The 20,437-nt window shown below is 40.7% G+C and overlaps 1 protein-coding gene across 2 annotated transcripts in view; it reads left to right on the top strand.

Annotated features, from left to right (window-relative positions):
* Positions 1–18,389, top strand: part of adamts10 (ADAM metallopeptidase with thrombospondin type 1 motif, 10) — a 57,056-nt gene extending 38,667 nt beyond the window's left edge. For both annotated transcript variants that reach the window (XM_044200135.1, XM_044200136.1), the window contains 10 exons: positions 1,936–2,069; positions 5,919–6,042; positions 9,617–9,697; positions 11,747–11,910; positions 11,993–12,119; positions 13,964–14,093; positions 14,670–14,874; positions 15,670–15,846; positions 15,969–16,134; positions 16,705–18,389. In XM_044200135.1, the coding sequence (XP_044056070.1) occupies positions 1,936–2,069; positions 5,919–6,042; positions 9,617–9,697; positions 11,747–11,910; positions 11,993–12,119; positions 13,964–14,093; positions 14,670–14,874; positions 15,670–15,846; positions 15,969–16,134; positions 16,705–16,814 (1,418 nt within the window). In that variant the 3' untranslated portion in view covers positions 16,815–18,389. The remainder of the gene's footprint in view (positions 1–1,935; positions 2,070–5,918; positions 6,043–9,616; positions 9,698–11,746; positions 11,911–11,992; positions 12,120–13,963; positions 14,094–14,669; positions 14,875–15,669; positions 15,847–15,968; positions 16,135–16,704) is intronic.
* The last annotated feature ends 2,048 nt before the right edge of the window (positions 18,390–20,437 follow it).

Below are 20,437 nucleotides of genomic sequence, written 5' to 3'. Positions count from 1 at the left end.
AGCCCAGACTGATGTCAACAGCCACTCAAATAGTGGAGCTGTTGGCGAGCTGCACAGATGAATGAAGGATATATACCACTTGGCTGGAGAAGACCTCTAGCTGTGTGTGTGTGTGTGTGTGTTATGGCAGTGAAAGGAATAGAGAATAAATAGAGAGCGAAAGGATGAAAAGGGAATAGTCATGCAAGTGCATATCATACTTTACTGTGTGTATAGGTGTTTATGAATTGTCTTTGTCACAGTCCATTTGCAGATTACTTACATCATTACTTACGTCACACCAGTGGAGCCACTAAATACTGAACACATATGCACTTGTGAAAAAGTAGAGAAGTAATCAACTAGAGATTAATTGACTGAATGAAGTATTAGGATTTGTTGCTTTTCTTTGTAAATTTGTAAATATCTTTGCATTTTGAACTGTTGGTTGGACAAAATAAGTTATTTTAATACGTCATTTTGTGTTTAGGAAAGTATTGATGGGCATTTTTACTATTCTCATTTAGACACATTTTAGACAAAGCGATTAATCGATAAATTATCAGCAGATTAAGCAATAATGAAAATAATTGTTAGTTGCAGCCCTAAATTCAACTTAACTAACTGCAGAGTCAGTGTTATTATGAGTGAATAACTCTTTCTTTCAGCCGTGAGTTTGTTACAAAATGATTTATGGAATAACAAAAAGCATTTTTTTTTTTCGTGCAAATGTATATTGATATATGTCTTTCCTGATTTTTCTAAGATGTATTGTATTTTTTGAGAACTTACTTTTACATGTAATAATTTTAGTCAATTTAAATTCTGTATCATGCACATGTGCAGTACGCAAGGTTGGTGTAGTGGGAATCAAGCCACTAATCTTGGTGGTATCACTGTCTTGATATAACTATTCTCAGTGCTCTGTCTGTGAATGTGCATATTTGTATGCATTTGTTGAGGTAGTATTCAGTAGTTCTGTGTGTGTGTGTGTGTGTGTGTGTGTGTGTGTGTGTGTATTCAAGGGAAGCAGGGACCTAATCACATTCAGCTGCTTGTTCTCTGGTTGTCAGCACTGAAAAACATTTCCTACTCCCCTGCAGACGCTTCTCTCTGCACCCTTCATAAGGATGTGATGCATTCAGCAGAACATGTGTGACAGTCACACATGTCAGTATGACACCACATACCTCAGTGATCAGTATTACAGACTGTGTTGCAGTGTTGAAATCTATACTGACAAACAACATTCCTAAATAGATTTGACTACATCATTGTCTTTATAGTCACATTCATATTTAAAGCAGGCTTCATGTCTGGTGTCAAGGGTCCTTCATTTTTCCAATCAGGTGTTCAGAAAGGCGTAAAAACCTAATTAAACACCCAACATGACTTTCAGAGCTGCTAGTGAACCTGTGCATTGGTGCAGGAATTCAGTTTTTGGGCAGTTGCCCTGCAGGAGGTTTGGCTGCTGTCTCTGTGACTATTTCATTAGCCCACATTCAAATTCTGCACAGCTCAGCTCAGACTGCAGAGTACTGGCTACAAGCTAGCAGGCAAATAAAATTTCAGTTCTTGTAAACTTCTCTGTAAACTGGGAAGATGGGGCATCGGGGAAACAAAGCTCATATACTGATGTTTTATCATTGCAAAGTTCAAAGTCAATACAATAGAATACTAAATAGAAGGTGTTTGTTTGAGACCTTGTGCATGCCATTTGTCTTGTGAAAATCTTTAAAAATTAGTCTTTTTATTGAACATTTATCGTCTGTGACCGTGTGTGTATATAGTATATAGATCTGTGCAGACATACAGTATGTGCATGTGTACTGTAGTTACATTTAGGCCTGTGCATGCTGCCAAGCTTGAATGTGTTTTTGTCCATGTTTGTATGTTATAGTGTGGATAGATCTGGTATATTGATACTGCTCCCTGTGTGTATGTGTTTGTGTCTAGGTGGGGTGAAGCCCTGTTCTCTCAACTGCCTGGCAGAAGGATACAACTTCTACACAGAGCGTGCTCCAGCTGTGGTGGACGGCACACCTTGCCGAGACGACTCTCTGGATGTGTGTGTAAACGGAGAGTGTAAGGTGAGATTGTCTTTTCTACTGTATGTGTGTCATCCATACAAGTGTTTGATTGAAATACAAGACGTCTGTATGTGAGCAGACAGTTGAAGCAGCAGAATAGAGGCTCAGCATAAGACTGTCTTTGACTGAGATAATATTGTTTATTCTCGTTCTCTAGACTCTGGACAGCTGCCACTGTGTAGTTTACACACTGACTGCTGACGATCATCACTATCAGCTGCTCAACTGAAAGATTGTCTTAACTTTGGCAGCGATCTTAGATTCCCATTACCGATGCTCTCTCTTAATCCCGGCTGTTAATGAAAACAAAACATGTAACTGCAGCTCATTTTGATGATGTGGCCACCTGGAGCTCAAACAGATCCCTGGAACCCATTTTGACACCCCCATTTGTTAAAGGATGTAGATAAAAAAAAAACCTAATGGTAATAGTGCGCAGCTTACGTGGTGGTTGTTGATTCCCAATTTGTTGTTAGTTCCACTTCTTGTTTATCTTGGATGTAGCTCCTGTAGCTCCAAAAAGCTAGTGGAAGCTTTGGATGAGGAGAAAAAAAACTCAAACTTCAGGATATCCAGCTTGTTGTTTTGTGGTTGCCTTTTGTAGAGTGCCAAAAGATTTTATTTTTCAGCTCCCCCTCTCCTGCCTCTTACCCCCCATGATCTTGCTTTATTTTAAGTGTCTCAGAGGTTAGGTAGACTGAGGAGCTGAGGGAGGTTGGAGTCCCTGTACTCATCCAAAAAGAGGATTTTGTTTATCAACATCCCCTCTCTGTTCTCTCCTCCTCCACCTCTCCTCTCTTTTTCCCTGTACTCTGTTCTGCTCTAGAGGAACTCAGTGACCCTCCAGCTCAGCTGTTAGTCTGTCTGCACTGCAGGCAGGCTTTCATTCACTGCGGTCTTATTATCTCGCTCTCTTTTTCTCTTTCCATTTCTGATTCTCTGTATCCATTCCTCTCATTTTCTCTCTATGTCCCTCCTTTTTTTCTCTTTCCCTTTCTTTTTCTTGCAACTTTTCTGTCTGAAATCCAGTCAGAGCTTCTTCCTTCCTCTCCTTCTGCTCTATCATCTTACCTGTCATACATTTTATGTACACATAAAACTTCCAACACACTGTGGAGACATCTCTGTCTCTTGTTTGCAGCCTCATGCTGGCTTCAGTTCCAAACTTGGGGTCTGACAGTGAGGAGAGGGGAGAAACAGAAGGAGTTTGGGATGTAGAAAAAATACCTGGGAACAGATGGTCCAGTTGAACACAACATGCCGCTGCAGATGAAAGGCACATCTGCCAGAGCCCCTTTTTCCAAGATCTGTTGGACAAAATATAGAGGGCCAGAAAATGGCATTGTGCAAATGTGCGCTGTGGTTTTCATTGAGCTTACGGCCACAATGTGTGTATTCAGCGCCTGATTTACTAAGGCAGCAGCTCCTGGACCTCCAAACACACTCTGCCAGTGAAGGAGAGCACATAAATTCAGAAGTAGGATTTCCATGAGATCACTAAGCTCATCATGATATTATAATCTGTAGTTTATATCTAATTATCAATACATTAGGAGGCAACAAACACGTTCATGGGAAAAAAGAGATGAAGTATAAGACAAATCAAAGACGCACAAAATATACACAAGGTACACACAGCAATGCAGCCGGTGGAGAGAGTGAGAGAGACGGAGCAGGTGGAGGTGAAGATGGTGTTGATATGGATGTTAATTCTGAGGTAAATTCAGATAAACTCACACTTAAATATCTTAACAAAACAAAGAAATGTTTAGTTGCAGCCTGTAGTGATTTTACACTTTGATGGTCAAGTTTGATGAAGTTTGATGAACACAAACCACAACATCCGTCCATTATTCGTTTGCATTACAGTAATCACCAGTGTGTAGGATTTAGTGAGCTCTATTTTCAAAATATGGCGATAATATTCACAAGTATGTTTTCATTAGTGTATAATCACCTGAAAATAAGAATCATTGTGTTTTCATTACCTTAGAATGAGCCGAATTATCTACAGTTGGAGCAGGTCCTCTTCCACGGAGGCCGCCATACTGTCCCGCCATGTTTCTACAGTAGCCCAGACCGGAAAACCCAGCACTGGCTCTAGATAGGGCCTTTCACGTTTTTCACGGTCACCGAAACTCATGTAGTTTCTCCTATACACTTGGAAGGGAAGGGTGAAGCGAGCGGTATTCAGATGGTTGCAAACTACAATTTCACTGCTAGATGCCACTAATTCCTACACACTGCTCCTTTAATAATAACCTAGTTACTTTTTTTAAATTTTCTAATAATCAGTTTTATTTATATAAAAGCCTATATTTATTGCATGTTTCTTTTCCCACTACAACCTTCATCATGACTCTTGTAACTCCCATCTGCGCTGTGTTGTCTACGCCTCCTTTTCAGTGGTGGAGAATTTTCCTGGCAAAACTGACAGTCGCAAATAGCATGACCTCAGTTAATTCAGCGGATTCCATAATCAACCTCTGTTAACATGTCTCCTATTATTTACATGATCATCACTTAAAGAGAGATGCGCACCTTGCAAACACTCGCACAAATGACACGCAAACTGCAACTCCTGCCTGGTGCGTCTGTTTGATGAATACAGCACGAATGTTTGGGGCAGAAGGCGTCACATCAAGCCTTAGTAAATCTGGCCTAATATACAAAACATTAGCAACACCTGTTCTGTCATGAAATTAATAGACCAGGTAAATCCAGGAGGAGGCTGTGCTCTCTCAGGGATTTCACCTGCTAATCTACCTTAGTTGTAAAGTGTAGAGGACGGAGCAGAAGAAATTTCAGGCTTTGAAGTTGAGACAGTTGCGACTTAGACTTTATTGAAAGAAACTGTGCAGGGAGTCATAATTAGTTCAGCTTTTCTTGCAGTTGGTCTGTCATTTTCTAAATGATTGCAGTTTCTTGCAGGTACAATAAGTCAAGTGCACATCTAGTATTTCAAAAATCTTCAGTGATGTCCCTGGCTTAGCATCCTGTGGTGCATATTTACTCTCCTAGTCATAGTTTTAGCTGGCACATTTCCCTTATTTCATATAATATCAGAGGGTCTTGAGTTGCCCTGTCCTTGGAGCAATTATTAATCCAAATTCTTGCATCCTTGCCCCCTATTGGAGAAACTTTTATACCAATTCCTTTATACCAAATACAAACATAGATCTTGTTAGTCTTTGACATCTACTGGTGTGTCATGCAAAGTTATTTAAGGTGAAGGTGGGTCTGTGTATCACCCATTCATTCAATTATTTCGTTACAAAAAAACAACACTGTCTGCATGTAGACACAAGAGGCGTCCTCCTAGTTTGGACCTATATAATTTTAAACTTTATTAACTCACCACTACCCTCATTATAAAGCCACCAGATAACCATGAGGTGAATCACTGTTTCAACTCTGGATTTAGTTTTGAACTGTGATCTAATCAGCGTAAACGTAATAATAAACTTAAGCCTCATTATCCCTCTCTACAATAAGCAACTGCCATATGAATATATGAGAATGAGAGCAGTTGCCATTCATTCTCTACACTTTTGTTTAGGTTTGGTTCACTGTTAAAGAGTTTGACTAAAACCACCTGCTTCGCTCATCATGAAACTTATTTATGTCGTCAGCTATGAGTTTAGCAACCTAAGAGCATTATGTCTGCTCAGGATCAGAAAACACATCTGGACTTACCATCTGATATTTCTGTGTTTTGGAAAAGTGGTCTGGAAGACATTAGAGGTAATCCCTCAGCCCGGCCTCTGACACCTCTCGACTTACTGACTGTGCCCCTTCACCCATGACCCTGAGTGACCCTGCAGCTCACTCGTTTCTCCCTTCTCACAGCACGTAGGCTGTGATCGTGTCCTCGGCTCGGACGTTCGTGAGGACCGCTGCCGGATCTGCGGGGGTGATGGGAGCAGCTGTGTGTCTGTGGAGGGACTCTTCAACGACTCGCTGCCCGAAGGAGGTAAAGAACTGAAGCACTCAAGCACTAGTCATCTCATCAATTTTCTTTTGGGAGCTGTTGCCACAGAGCACATATAGATAAAGATTTTGTTCATCCTGGTTTCATTTGCAGGGGCGAAGAGTGGTTTAAACTGAGTTTGGAACAGTCTGCACTCTCCTGAGAATCAGATTAGGTTAACGTGAGGCATTTACCATGAGAAGTTATGCAACGTAATTGTTCTGTTGTCCCAAAAATGTGCACATGCAAAGTTTGGATTCTGATACTCTGGATTGTGAATGCATCTTGGAAAGCTGTTTTGCAATGTGAGTTAGGATTCCCCAGACATTCAAAATGTATCGTATAATTGTCTGTTCACATGCAAACTCTGTTCACAGCAGCATACTGTTACAGTTATTTATTTGATAAAGCCAACAAAACTCCACGTCGCTGCAGGACAATCATTTATTTCACCACCTGCTGTACTTAGGGTATTTCTGATGAATGCTTAGAGATAAATGATGTGTATATACAACTGTTGAGAGTTTATGCAGCCCAGATTTAAAGTTGGCATTACAGATAGTAACAGTCACTAGTCTCATCCATCATTGTGTCTACATCAAGCAGTTTGTTTTGGGGGGGTTTTGAGCACCTGGGACAAATTTTTTATTATTATATTGTATTACAACGTCAATGAATTCCTGCGTAGTCTTTTAAAGTCTTATTGGAAGGCCTTGTAGATATAAGATATAATTGTGTATCATCTGCATACAAATGAAACAATATATTATGTCAACTAATTACGTGACCAAGGGGAAGCATATACATAGAGAAAGGAATAGGGCCCAGAATCAACCCTTTAGGTATACCACAAAAAAAACACGTAGAAGAGGAAATGAAACTACCAAATTTACAGAAAAATTCCTGTCAGAGAGAAAGGATTTAAACCATTCAAAAAGTCAGAAGTGTCAAATGCAGCTGTAAGGTCAAGCAGGATTAAGACAGTAGCCCATGCTGGCCTTTACTCTAAGTGGAGATCATTTGACACACATTTGGACCTATAGATAAAGGTCCCCACATCTTTAGATAAAGATTATACTAGTCCCTTATATGATATATAAATGAACAAATACAGTGTGTCAATATCACATACAGATGCACAACATCAACAGTTCCCAAGCCAACCCAAAATCTCTAAGAAGACAAAGAAAAACTCCTTGAAAAACCGCATAAGGAAGCACAAATAAATATACACATATACATAGCATACAGTGTATATACATACATATATTTATCCACCAGCCACCCAGGGACATGTGGCAGACAGATTTAGTTGAGGTCCAACCCGTGTGGTTGAGGTCTGGTTGCTTTTGGATCTATTCTGGGTTACATTTCTCCCCACAACACCAACTTCAGAGTTTCTCACCCAACTGTCAACACCACTCACCCCCTTCCAGGATTCCTCAGAGGGGACGCACCCTTAGCAGGCAGCTGTGCTCTGGACCACAGTGACCAGGCCATTCTGTCAACCCCAGCTGAGGTCTCAACTACCCTCAAAATATCTGACATTATCGTAGGGCTGAAGTTGAAGTGTAGGTTGTTAAGTTGTGTGTTTTGTGATCTGGGGATGGTATCCATGGTCAGTGCTATTATTAAATGGGTGCTCGAGTGATTTACTATTGCGCTTCCATAAAGATGGGGGAATTGCAAGAGACCAATTAAAAGAATTGTCAAAAGCGATGTAGCAGAGGTCAAGATTTCCTGACTTTCATTCCCTGTTATGGGTCCAAACTTCCGTCATACAACTAGATAGTGCCCGATAAAGGCTCACATCTTTGTGTTAAAAATGTGTCATCTCCAAGCCAAGACACCATCATCAGGGTTATTTTCTCAGATTTTAGAAACCTCTCTCCAGAGCCACAGAAGACATTTTGCATCTGTTTTCACAGGTTAAGTAGTACTCCTCGCAACAAATAAACTGATCATCAAGTGTTCAACAGTGGAGTGTTCCTTTTAATGAGCTGCAATCCCAGCATGCATTGCAGTAGTTGGTCAATGATGTAATTTATAGTTTATGCTTTTTTTCACATACAGACACTCCAACATATAATATGCATCAGTTTGGTTTTGTTACCAAAATGTGCACTATATGGTTAAAGGTTTGTGGGCAACGAACATCACACCCATAAGTGATTGTTGAACACCTCATTCCAAAACCATGGGTAGTAATATGCTGTTATAACAGCTGTTGGGGAAACTTTCCACAAAGTTTGGGAACCTGGCTGCAGGGATTTGTTCCCATTCAGCCATAAGAGCATTTGCGAGGTCGGGCAGTGATGTTCGGCGATAAGGCCTGGCTCTCTGTCTGCGTTCCAATTCATCCCAAAGGTGTTAGATGGGGTTAAAGTCAGGGTTCAAGATGCGTCAACAGTAGTGTCACAGTGTGTTTGTAAACTGAGTTCCTTTGAGTTTACACTTCACAATCTGTCAAAAGTCCCAAACATCTAAACTAGTCTACTTACTAAGTCGACTTAGTCACAACGGCAGTATAGCTTGGTCTCATCTCAACCAAACTGAAACTCCAGGGCAAGGATTGGAGGCACAAAAGGTTTTATTCATGTGGACAACAAGCTTTTGATTTCTCTGAACTCCTAATGATTTTAGCCAGCACTTCTCCTCTCTGCTCAAGTGATTTAAATATGGTCTGGGATTAAGCCAAACCATTGAACCTACACTGTATAACAGTTTTTTTTTTTTTAAACGACATGAATGACTAATGGAGTTCCTTACATCCCAGAAAAGTGAAAGCTGAGGTTGCTGTGTTACTTAATTCTTGCTCTGTGCTCTCAGCTTAGATGCAGTTATGTCCCCTTAAGTCTCTTTCCATCTGTCCAGCCTGTGGCTCTGGTAGGCGGTGAGGGGTTACTGAAGTGTCAAGGGCTTTACAGCTCTTTTGCTGTCTGTTTACCACACAAGTCCCTGATTGTTAACAGAAGAACGCACTTTTCTCGCACTTTTTCTGTGTCTGTCTCTGAAGCCAAAAAACATCAAACTCTGTCTCTCTAATCTTCCACGACTCCATCTAGAAACCCAGAGCAGGGTCTGTCCCACCTCTCAGAGCTCCACAGAGAGGTCACGAGCCAAGCCTCTCCTTTCCTCTTGTGGTCAAAGCGCTGGAAGGAATTATTTCATTCCTTCATATTTTTATTCCTTCTTCTTCTAGTGAGGCTGAAGTTATTTACAGTGGCTGGCCTGCTGGCTGGACAGCAGAGCAGAGCTGAGAAAAGCAGAGCGAGGCGGGGCAGAGGTGAGATGAGCGTAAAAAGAAAGGGGACTAGAGACCAAAACAGATGGAAGGAGTGGAGAGAAGAATAAGAGAGGAGAAGCCGCCTCTTGGCATAGTTCTCGCTCTCTCTAGCAAAGAGCCGAGCAGGACAGCTGAGGCCGGCTGCCCAGGAATGCAGCTGGAATCTGAAGCCTCTGCTTAGTCCACCGGCGTCCCACAGAGCTAAACACTACTCCCCCCGACCCCCAGTCAATAAACCTCCTTCACCTTACTTTAATTTTTTGACTTTGTGTGGGTCTGTGTGTCTCTCAGGTTATGAAGAGGTGGTCAGAATTCCTAAAGGATCAGTGTTCATCCACATACAAGAACTCAACATCTCCCTCAACTACCTTGGTAAGATGATATTCATGCTTATGTTTAGTATAATTGCCTGTCAAAGTAATTAGTTAAATAAATATGACAGGAACCACAAAGCTGCTACTATACTAACTAGTAGATTTCTTTTATTTTTATAATTTACATATATATATATATATATTATTTTATAGCAATATTATGTTTGAATGCATTACCCTTTCTGGAAGATCAATATCAGTTTAATATCTCTGCATTCAACAGGCCTTTTTCACACCAGACTTTTTTACTTGTTATAGCAGGAAAAACACATGTGTTTACTAATAACATAATGATAACTGAATGCCATTTAGGTGCTTCGGTTTCAGAGTCCTACTATTGTTCATGCCGGCTCACTGAAGGATTGAGTAGGTATTTTTATGGCAGACATTTTGACATGCAGGAAGAGCACAGGTGTCACTAATGCCTACCATGAATGATTGCACTGGTTCATCTATGTGTCCCAGTAAGGCAGTGAGCTACCGCGCACATTACCAGGCCTTTGAACTGGAGCACTTGAATGAAATGCAGCAATTATTATTGTTATTAATGACACCTGCTAAAAATGTCTGTCCTGAAAAACAGAGAGGTAGCTCATGACGTTTCATGCTGCAGTCATCGTAATTACGAGTATTCAAGTGGGAAATAACACTGATGTCACCTGCATAGTTGTAATTCACTCAGAAATATTGGAAATTTCTGACAGCTATGATGTCTCCGACTTGAAAAGAACTACATTGGTCCAATATTAAAACTAATAAAGTCAGCCAATTAAAAAGGAGCTATACAATATTTGTTTATCTGGTTTCACTGGTTAACTAATCACCACAAATATGTAACAAAATAAGCTAACTTAGGCTATTTAAATGGTGTGACTACAAGACAAGCAGTGGGGTGAACCATGCTGGAATAATGCATTAACACTCCCAAGTTGGATAACTGGAGGTTTTCCTGTTCTTACCAATCTGCTAACATTGCATGAATGCAACTTTAGCTTTAACACTAGGAGCAAGGGGAAGCAGTCAGCTTAGCTCTTCAAAAGTGCATTCAACCAACTTCAAAGCTGTCTGGTGTTTGTTGGTATTTAGCATCTGTAGAAAATGAGACATTGCAGTTGAATGAGCAGTTAGCTTGTGTATTAGAGGTAGTACTCGACTAACAACAGCTGTTGGGTTTGGATGGATTGGTGACTAGCTTGCCAGCTAACAAGATGCAACATGTAACTTAAAGGTGGGGTATGTGATTCTGGAGAAATCTAATACCATGACAAATACCATGATATAGAGCGAACAACAACACAGCAAGTAATATAACTAACGTTAGCTAGGTTTTGGGTAGCTTAGCTTGGTTGTGGGTTAGCAAACTGTCCCTACTGTTGCTGCTGCGAAGCTAACAGCCAGAGAGGACGAGACGGTTTCCCAGAGCCAGCAAACCAGCTCCAGACAGCGATACTCACAACTCTCCTGCTACTATAGCAACAACAGCATAACAACAGCATATCCTGGCAAACTAGAAAGTAAGCTGAATGTCTGTGGGCAAGTCATTTAACGTTACCTGACACACAAATCATGGCTGGAATAGTGCTGTGTTGCTCGGTCCGAGCCACTTTGTTTATTTCCCATTTACAGAGCCAGGGCTGTGTGCAAACACCGGATTTGTTTTCAGAGCACACACTGAACGAACAGCTAGCAGACTGTGAGGAGATATTTGTTGAATTTGACGTGTATTGGATTAGAATTGCGTACCCCACCTTAAAGACAGATGTGGAGCTGTGTATTTTTTCTCCTTTAGATGCAGGATAACTGTTTGCCCTGCGTCCAGTGTTTGTTCTAGCTATAGTAGTCTAAATACTTCACAGAAGGCTTCACAGATCTCTGAGACAAAACTAATATTGATCGTCTCAATCTAACTCTCGGTAATACAACAAAAAAGAAAATGTGTTTGTCTGCTACCAGGATACGTCTTAGTAAGTGACATTAGTGCATTTATTTCTTCCTTTTACTTTACTGTCTTCCTTCAACATCTGTCTTCTTCTCCTATGTGTCCCAGTGCTGAAGAGTAAAGGGGACCAGTACTTTATCAATGGGAAGCTGACCATTGACACGCCGCGCAGGTTCGATATTGCCGGTACCACCTTCCACTACAGGCGGCCCACTGACGGACCAGAAACTCTTGAAGCTCTGGGGCCAACAAACATAACCCTGATTGTCATGGTAAGAATGGAAAGAAACCCCAAAACTTCAAAAAAGTTTCATCATTGTGTTTTGTTAAATGTTTGATTGTATGATAATTTAGGTGCTGGTGAGGGAGGAGAGCCCAGGGATCCACTATCGTTTCAACCCCCCACAGAACAGGGATCCTCTGAGTGGCTTTGCCTGGCACTACATCTCCTGGTCCCGCTGCTCAGCTCTCTGTGCTGGAGGTAGACACACACACACAAACTGACACGTAGGAGGACGTTGCATTGACTTACATTCATTTCCTGGAGATTTACCCTAACCTTAAACATAACCTCTACATGCCTAACCCCAATCCTAACCCTAACATTAAGCAAAAGCCAAGTCTTAACCCTAAAATCTAATGTTTTACCTTGTGGGGACAACATTTTGTTCCCAATGTGTGTGGTTATTCTTCATGATGTGATTGTATGAACAGATTTATGTTCCCGTAATTTGACTGAACCCACTCAACATGGGGCAGATGTCACATAGGTTACATATTAAATTGCTAAGACATTTATTTGGTAAACTTTTGGGTCAGTTTTGTTGGATTAAATTGAAGAAAAATAACTTTTATAAAGATTGGAGTCACTTATTTGGGTTTAGATTCAAATTTGGTTAAAGGAACGACTCCTTGAAGTTACTGCACCCAGCCAAGAAATACAGTATATAACCCCAAGTAAAACCACAACTTGTCCTTTTTACACTTGGGTTTTTGTATTAAACAAATAAGGTATAATGTGTTAATTAGTGAGCTTTAGCAATGTTGGTAGGTGAATTTTGTTACCTTTAGAAACAGCCAGGCTAGCAGTTTCCCCCTGTTTCCAGTCTTTATGCTAAGCTAAGCTAACCAGCTGCTTGCTGTACAGTAGCTTCATATTTTTTGGACAGCTATGAGAGTGGTATCAGTTTTCTCATCTAACAAATATACGCACATTTCCCAAAATGTCAAACTATTCCTTTAAGGTTAGAATAATGATTTGGTCACGAGTTTTTGTATTTGAGGCCACACCCTCCATAGTTTGTGTACTTTTTTGCACAGTTTTCCCATTCTTTTCATGTCCCCCTTCCTGTCTCTCTCCCTCACACGGATGTACAAACACACAGATGCACTAACACACACATACAGTGACCCATAAGAACACACAGTATAAATCCTTGCTGTAGACTATCACTGACCCAGCGAGGTCATTAGACTGGAGTGTTTGTGGAGTCCATGTTGCTTTGAGACTTTAGAGATATCACACATAGCCAATCTCCCTTTTCTTCTCTGGCCTTTGTGTGTTAATGATCCATGTTGCTTTACCTGATAAGAGCTAATTTTCCCCTCTGAGAAATAATTTCTTTCACTTGGCGTAATGTGAAGAGGAGGACATGAACGTGGAGGGTGAACATTTAGCGAGGTGGTGGCAATTTTGTTCTTTTTTATGAAATAATTTCAGGCATCCCATTGTGACATGTAAGTGGGAGCTCTAGTTGTTTGGTCTAGATGTTTTTTTGAAGGTGTAAGATGCAGCTCTAGAAGGACCTTAAGTCACTTTGTTCTATTTTTAGGGTGCCTTTTTAACATCTGGCCAGCAACAAGAGATGAAAATTAGCCTCTTAGGCCAACAGTGACTCATTTACAGTACTTTTTTTCTGTTGATCCAATGAGCATTGTCCCTCATACAAACATAATAAAATAGATGAAAATTAAATAAGTATAAATATCAGACATTGTATCTCCCCTTTGATGGTATTTCTGTGAGCATCTCATTTATTTTTGCTGCCAGTTAACTGCAAAAAAATTTAGTTTTTTGAAAATGTTGCCTTCACCAGAGTAGAATTGGTAATGTGGGAACAGACTCAACACATGTTACGTTTTTTATGTGTCCTAGAAGAATTATTAAAAACACAGCTTAGCTGGAATCTCAGCAATGTGGCAGGTTCCATGTGTGAACAGGGTTTAATACAACTAACATGTAGAATGAATGCTGATGTATTCGTGGCCCCTTATAATGTCCTTTTGTATGTTTGTGTGGTGTTGTCTGGTCTCACCTGTGGTCAGGTGCGCAGATCCAGCAGGTGGTGTGTAAGAAGCAGACAGATCATTCAGTCGTCTACAACCACTTCTGTGACAAGAAGAACAAACCCAAAGAGAAGAGAAGATCCTGCAATACTGAGCCGTGCTCCCCAAGGTGAGTAATGTGGAATACAAATGTATATTTCTTTACTTACAGATAAAAATTTTTGTATTTTAATATTTATAGTTAGGCTAGTTTTAGTTTGCAGATTTGGAGTAATGTTAGCTTTCATTTGTCTGTAGTATCTGTTTGATGACATACCATTTTACTGATGGTATAATGATATTTGGATAAGCATAGTTTAGGTACATCAGTATAGTGATTGTTCAGGTTTCATTCTACAATCACACTTTGATAGTAATAACTATAAATTGTATAACTATTATCTTATTTCAGGTAGGTTTGATGTCAGATTTCCTATACATACTGTATGATTCATCTTTAGGCACATTCACATTTATTCATTACAAATTGTAGTCTTTATTAAGTCTTTATTTGTGCACATATGCGCTTGTGTGTATTTTAATTGTAATGCAGTCTATGTATGCATAGTATGTTTACTAATTTTGTACGTGTTGGTTGGCTTTCCTTGGTATATGCACAACTATTCCTACCTGTGATTCCTGTTTTACAGTATATGCATGCAAATGAGGAAATTCAAACAAACTAAAGGTTCTTGTCTGCCTCTAGCTGGTGGACAGGAGAGTGGTCGGAGTGCAGCCGCAGCTGTAATGGAGGCCTGCGGACACGGGAGGTGTTATGTAAAAGGAGGATCTCAGCAACAGAGGAGAAGGTCCTGGATGACTCAGCCTGTACCCCCCTACGCCCTTCTCTCACTGAGCCCTGCAGCAACCACAGCTGCCCCCCTGAATGGCTGGCCCTGGACTGGTCGGAGGTAGGCACACGTCAGACGTCTCCCATCATGCAATGTCTTTTAGTCATCGCTGAATTTGAACCAATACTTGAGTTTTCTGCAGAATTCCTCTCAGATGAAGCAATAGTTTATTTTCCAGTTGAACCTAAGAAACCCAAACATCTGCCAGGAGAAAGTAAGAGTACCTTAACCATGAAATACACAACAGAGGCACGGAGCAGACAGATACATCACACTGAACATGTTGTTGCGGTCATAAATACATATTGTTACACTTGTCATGTGGGAATTGTCTGACCTACTTCTAATTCTGACCGTTTGAGAAGTCTGTGGGAGTCTTTTACGTCCTTCAGTGTAGCTGTGCAGACATGTAAACTACACACACTGACATGTCTTGTTGACTTTTTCTTGTGTTCCTTAACTGCAACAGGCCTGAAAAGTCAATCTTCTCATATCCCACTTTGTTCCTGGAGCTAAACCTTGTTCTCACAGTTCAGGATGAATTGAAACCAAATTAAATGGTGTCAGAAGTGCTGCAGTGTTCAACCTTTCTCTGACGTCTTGTTGTAATGTAGCGATGGCACACACAGCAAAGGAATTATGTCCAGCTGATTTACAGGAACTAAGCAGGCTCTTGACTTTGTTTCTTATATAGCTGCTGCCCTCTGCTGAGTGGATTAAGAAGATTTCTTTTTGCATGCTTATGACCGCAGTGACCCCCTGCTGCACCCTCCCATCGCCTCCATCTCCCTGCCCTCCCGCCTGATGTTTCCCTTTTTTTCCCTCCCTCTTTCTTTATCTCCGCTCTGTCCGCAGTGTACGCCCAGCTGTGGTCCTGGCTACAGGCACCGTGTGGTCTTGTGTAAGAGCGGGGAGAGCGGTGACACGCTTCCAGAGTCCAAGTGCCCCAAACATGGCCGACCCACCTCCAGGGTGCGCTGTAACCTGCAGCGCTGCCCTCCACCTCACTGGGTGACGGGTCCCTGGGGAGAGGTGAGATGGGCTTTTGGTTTATTCTTGATCCTAGTCATGGTTGTAGTGGGACATTTTTATACAACTCAGTGTCCGTTTTGTACTTAAATACAACACCCAGTTTGTGTGTTTATGTCTTTCAGTGTTCTGCCAAGTGTGGTCTGGGTCAGGAGATGCGTTCAGTGCAGTGTCTGACCAACACCGGCCAGCCGTCCAATGAGTGTCTGGAACATCAGCGGCCAGCAGCCATGCAGCAGTGCAAGAGCAAATGTGACCTCAGTCTGCCCGTCAGTACAGACAACCCCGAAGGTCAGAGGTCAAAGTTAAGGTTGCTCCTTCTCATGTTTCATAGAAAGAACAATATAGAAAGGTCTCCCGCCTTGAGGTTGCATTTGAACATAATGCAAAAATTAAGAATTTGATTTGAACATTTTTATTACTTTCTGAGGCATTTAGTTCAATTATTATGAACTGAATGTCATCAAATCAAACTTAACTTTAAAATTTCTAACCCTAGACTCGAAATGTAGTAAATATAAAAAAGTCTGAGCTGCCAATGTAGCTTGTGATAGGTACCTGTGTAATCAGATATCAGTGACTCGTTTCTTCATCGTACAGTTATAATAAACAAAATGTTCAATGTTTATATACAAATTAATGTGTTTTAACATTTTTAACAGATTTTCTCAAGCATCAAGAAGTTAATTAAATTAATTCTTTAATCCACAAGCCAAATGTCGGAGGATTTATGTCATTCCATTTAAGTAGTATAAGTCTTTGAACAATAAAAGTGATAATATTCTTGGTATTTTGATTGAAATCCTGCACTGTTTCTAAATGATCTGTAATTAAGCTATGTCATGTTTGACTTCCCTGCAGAGTGTAAAGATGTGAACACTGTGGCCTACTGCCCCCTGGTGCTCAGGTTCAAGTTCTGCAGCCGGCCATATTTCAGGCAAATGTGCTGCAAGACCTGCCAGGGACACTGACCTGGACACCACGAAACTCAACAGCATCCATCTTTGGGTCCTGTACACACTGACAGTAAGCCTGAAAACCCTCCCACTGAGCCTTGTAACAGCAGCCCTCACACTACCTCTATAAGAGGAGTGCGAGATCTAACTAGGACGTTGTCGGACTGACACCTGGTCCTGTAACTGTTAAGAGGGACCCTTTTCCAGCCAGAATCCAGCCCAAACCAGAAGCCTCTCCGGGCCGAGCTGAGTTATACATTCCACTGGAGGGAGGGCTGGTGAAACCTGGAGAGACAGAGAGAGGGAGAGAGTAACATCCCTCCATCGTCTTTTAGGATAAACCCTCTCTCTCGGTCTTTCTAAACAATCCTTCTGTTGTAATATTTTTGGTGCTACTATATTTCACTTTGGCCGCAGGGCTGGTCGCAGTACTATCTTAAACCTGTGTTAACAGGTGATATTTGTTTAGTTATGAATTTAAAAAATCCACTTTGTAAAGAAAATAAATGATTTTCCAGATATCTTTGCCCATGAAAAGGAATATCTTATGCTATAAAAATGAAAGATTTGTTTCTATGTTATCTAATAGTTGTTACTTGACCACATTGTTTTACGCCATTGCTTTGTTCCGTATCAACTTATTCATCGAGTCCTTGCTGTTATTCGGCTGAAGTATGAGCAGAGTTTGATTTGCACAACGTGTCAGCAGTCAGAGGACTTGTGTATTTTATGTTTGTTTTGATGTGATTTGACTTGATGTCTCTGTGGAAGCTATAAAAGTCTCACTGCAGTGAACCTGCCATAGTCTTGCCATTTTGGTTAGTTTGCTTAAATGTTATCACCTCTACAGTAAAACACATAGAGACACTGTCTTAGTAATGTGAGCAAAGCCAGTGCTGACTCTCCAGGACATTTGCAGATTATAGGATGTTATTTTGTGGCTGCGGACTGTGGCAGCTTGTGCATAAAGTCTTCAAAAAGGAACTTTTAACAGCTCGGCTAAGTGTCGTTATCTGAAAATCCCTCGGCGTGGGGCCTTGCTGTTCATTTTATTATTATTATTTTGGTTTATTTTTGCCACATTTTACCACTCATTCAACAGTGCTAGTAACTTTTACTGTGAGTGGAAATTCAGAGCACAGTGACACACAGTGAGTTAGCTCTGCCAGCAGGAACAGGTCCAGTGAGGAGGAGTGAAGACCTCTGACCGCACTGCTTTCAAAGAGCATTTTATAGCAGCAGTGCTAATCTGAGGATGGATTTACACACCCATAAAATATCTGATTTCTTTGTGGCACAGATCTGATGTATTCATGGCTGTCTGAGACCATCATTCAGGCTGCTGTGAAAAGATTTCTGCCACAATATTTAAATTGGAGCTAAATTAAACTTCCAGTGTGATTATATTAAACCTGCAATAACTGATTTTGTTTTGGGCCACATGACACATCACTGACATATCCTTTTAAATTGATATGGCAAAATCGTTAGCAAACAGTTGCTTATTTACACATCCAGCAGTTACAGAGCAACATTATCATTCATTTGAAGTCGTGTTTCCGGCCACTTGATGAATGTAAGTCCAATATTCACTCTCTTTTAGCTCTATTTTGGTCTCCACTAACTCCTGAGGGAAATATCTGACTCTTTAGCTGCTAAATGCTCCACTATGTTCACTAGCTAGTCGCTAACTGTGTCTGTCTGCTGTCTGGTGCTGAGCAGGTAGTGTACAGTGAGTTTTTGGAGCGTTTTAGCTAAAAACAGCTGCCTGCTGCAGACACTATGAGAGCGGTGAGAGTGAACCAAAACAGTGAAGTTGCGGCCGGACAGCTAAACAATGAGCTGAAACTCACGGTAAAGCTCTGTAAAGCCTAGGGGAGCTGCAGATTCTATGTAGGTTCATCAATCACTACGACCGACCCCTTTCACACTGTCACATTCTTTTCACTTCGTCATTTGATACATTATGAAAATATCGATTATAGCTGCGTTAATGAATCACTCGGTGTATAACTGGGTGCTGAATTCTCAAAAACAGGAACCCAAAGATGATCAGCATGACAGCACAGCAGTTAAATGATTTATTAATGCACAGATGTTTTGGGCAGAAGCTCCTCATGTGAACTCATGTCAGCTTGTTTCCTGTTAAAGGTAGTGACGTGACTAAGTAACCCAAAAGGAAGCGTGTTACCCAGATTTGTTGTAGTACCGATTTCATATAACATTTTTACTGACACAGCTTTTGAGAAAGCAGTTTCAGCTGGTTCTCCATCCTGCAGAGAATACTTTTAGAAATTCTGCCTCAGAGGCTCAGTCGTCACTGTGACGTCCACTGTGCTCTGAACTCTGCTGTGGACACACATGTTCACACTGATCACCGCTGAAAGCAGCTCTGTGTAACACTAAATGTCACATACTTTCATTGTAAAGAGAGGATGCTACAGTGCGTCTTTATGGGGATTAGCTGCAATGTTGTTGTTTTTTCTTGTGGTGCTTTGGTTTGGATTGGTGCTATTAGTTCACTGTTATTGTCATTGTTTCTGAATTATCATTTTAACAATTGTTGGTTTTAATTATTTAGAAATCAATTTGAGCCTTTTTGTAATAATACCAATCTGCAGAGCTGGCCTGAGGTGTAAGAGTGCAACTGCTTAGGGCCCCTCACCCACCAGGGGCCAAACATCCTTTGGGTTCTTTTGTTCATTTTTATCATAATTTAAGCTTTTAATTTACACTCCCTGACTTGGTTAGTGGCCAATAGTGCCCCCCCCAAATACTGTAACAATTTCTGAAGGGACACTATACTACAAGATATTGGCATTTCCAAGCACTCTTAACAATAAAGAGCAACAAATAACCTAATTTGGCGACATTAAACAAACATTTGGGTTTTGGGAACACCTTAACAAATTTAACAAATAGCTTTTGGGGGCACTTAACCAAATTCTGGGTTATCAGATCATGCATAGGTCTGCTAATCCATCCACAGGGAGCATAGAAACATTAAGAATATTTAATTTTTAAAAATGCAGTTCAGTTGTATTTCATCAGAGCGTACAGCTAACTCATCCCTGCAGTTTTTCAGGATAAATACCAGTTGTAACATTTTCAATTGCACATACTGTTTAAGAAGATATTTCAAAGAATAATTGCCAGAGATATTTCCTGTTTCATTGTCTGAAAGGCATTTTTTTTCTCTGTATCTACCTGTGCCTATAATAAAGGTTCACACTGAGTAGTGAGCCTGTTTTATCTGAGTAAATAAGAGGGACAGTACCGGTAATTGTTGTTTTGTTTTTCACATGCTAATTATAACATGACATGTACTGTATGTTGTTCAATACTATAGAAGATGAATCCATTTGTCCCCCATGTACATCTTTTTAAAAGGAAATATTAAATTGATTAAACATGGTGCATTGTTGATTCTTAAGAAATCTGATTTGGTCATTTGAGCCTCCTTCATCCATTTGGTGTACTTATATTTGTATCAGTACTACAAACATTCAGCTGTGCTTGTGCTAAAATAGCATCTAGACAGGTTGAGATCATCAGTGATGGTCATCTATTTCTGGATCTGACAGCCTTGGTGGAAAAGATGAAGCAAGAACTTCTTCCCGTTGCCTGTCATGAGACAG

Source organism: Siniperca chuatsi, linkage group LG6 (genome assembly GCF_020085105.1).
Source record: "Siniperca chuatsi isolate FFG_IHB_CAS linkage group LG6, ASM2008510v1, whole genome shotgun sequence".
NCBI classification, from domain to species: Eukaryota; Metazoa; Chordata; class Actinopteri; order Centrarchiformes; family Sinipercidae; genus Siniperca; species Siniperca chuatsi.
The sequence above is the reverse complement of the archived record's forward strand: the minus strand, read 5'-3'. Positions and strand labels throughout refer to the sequence as shown.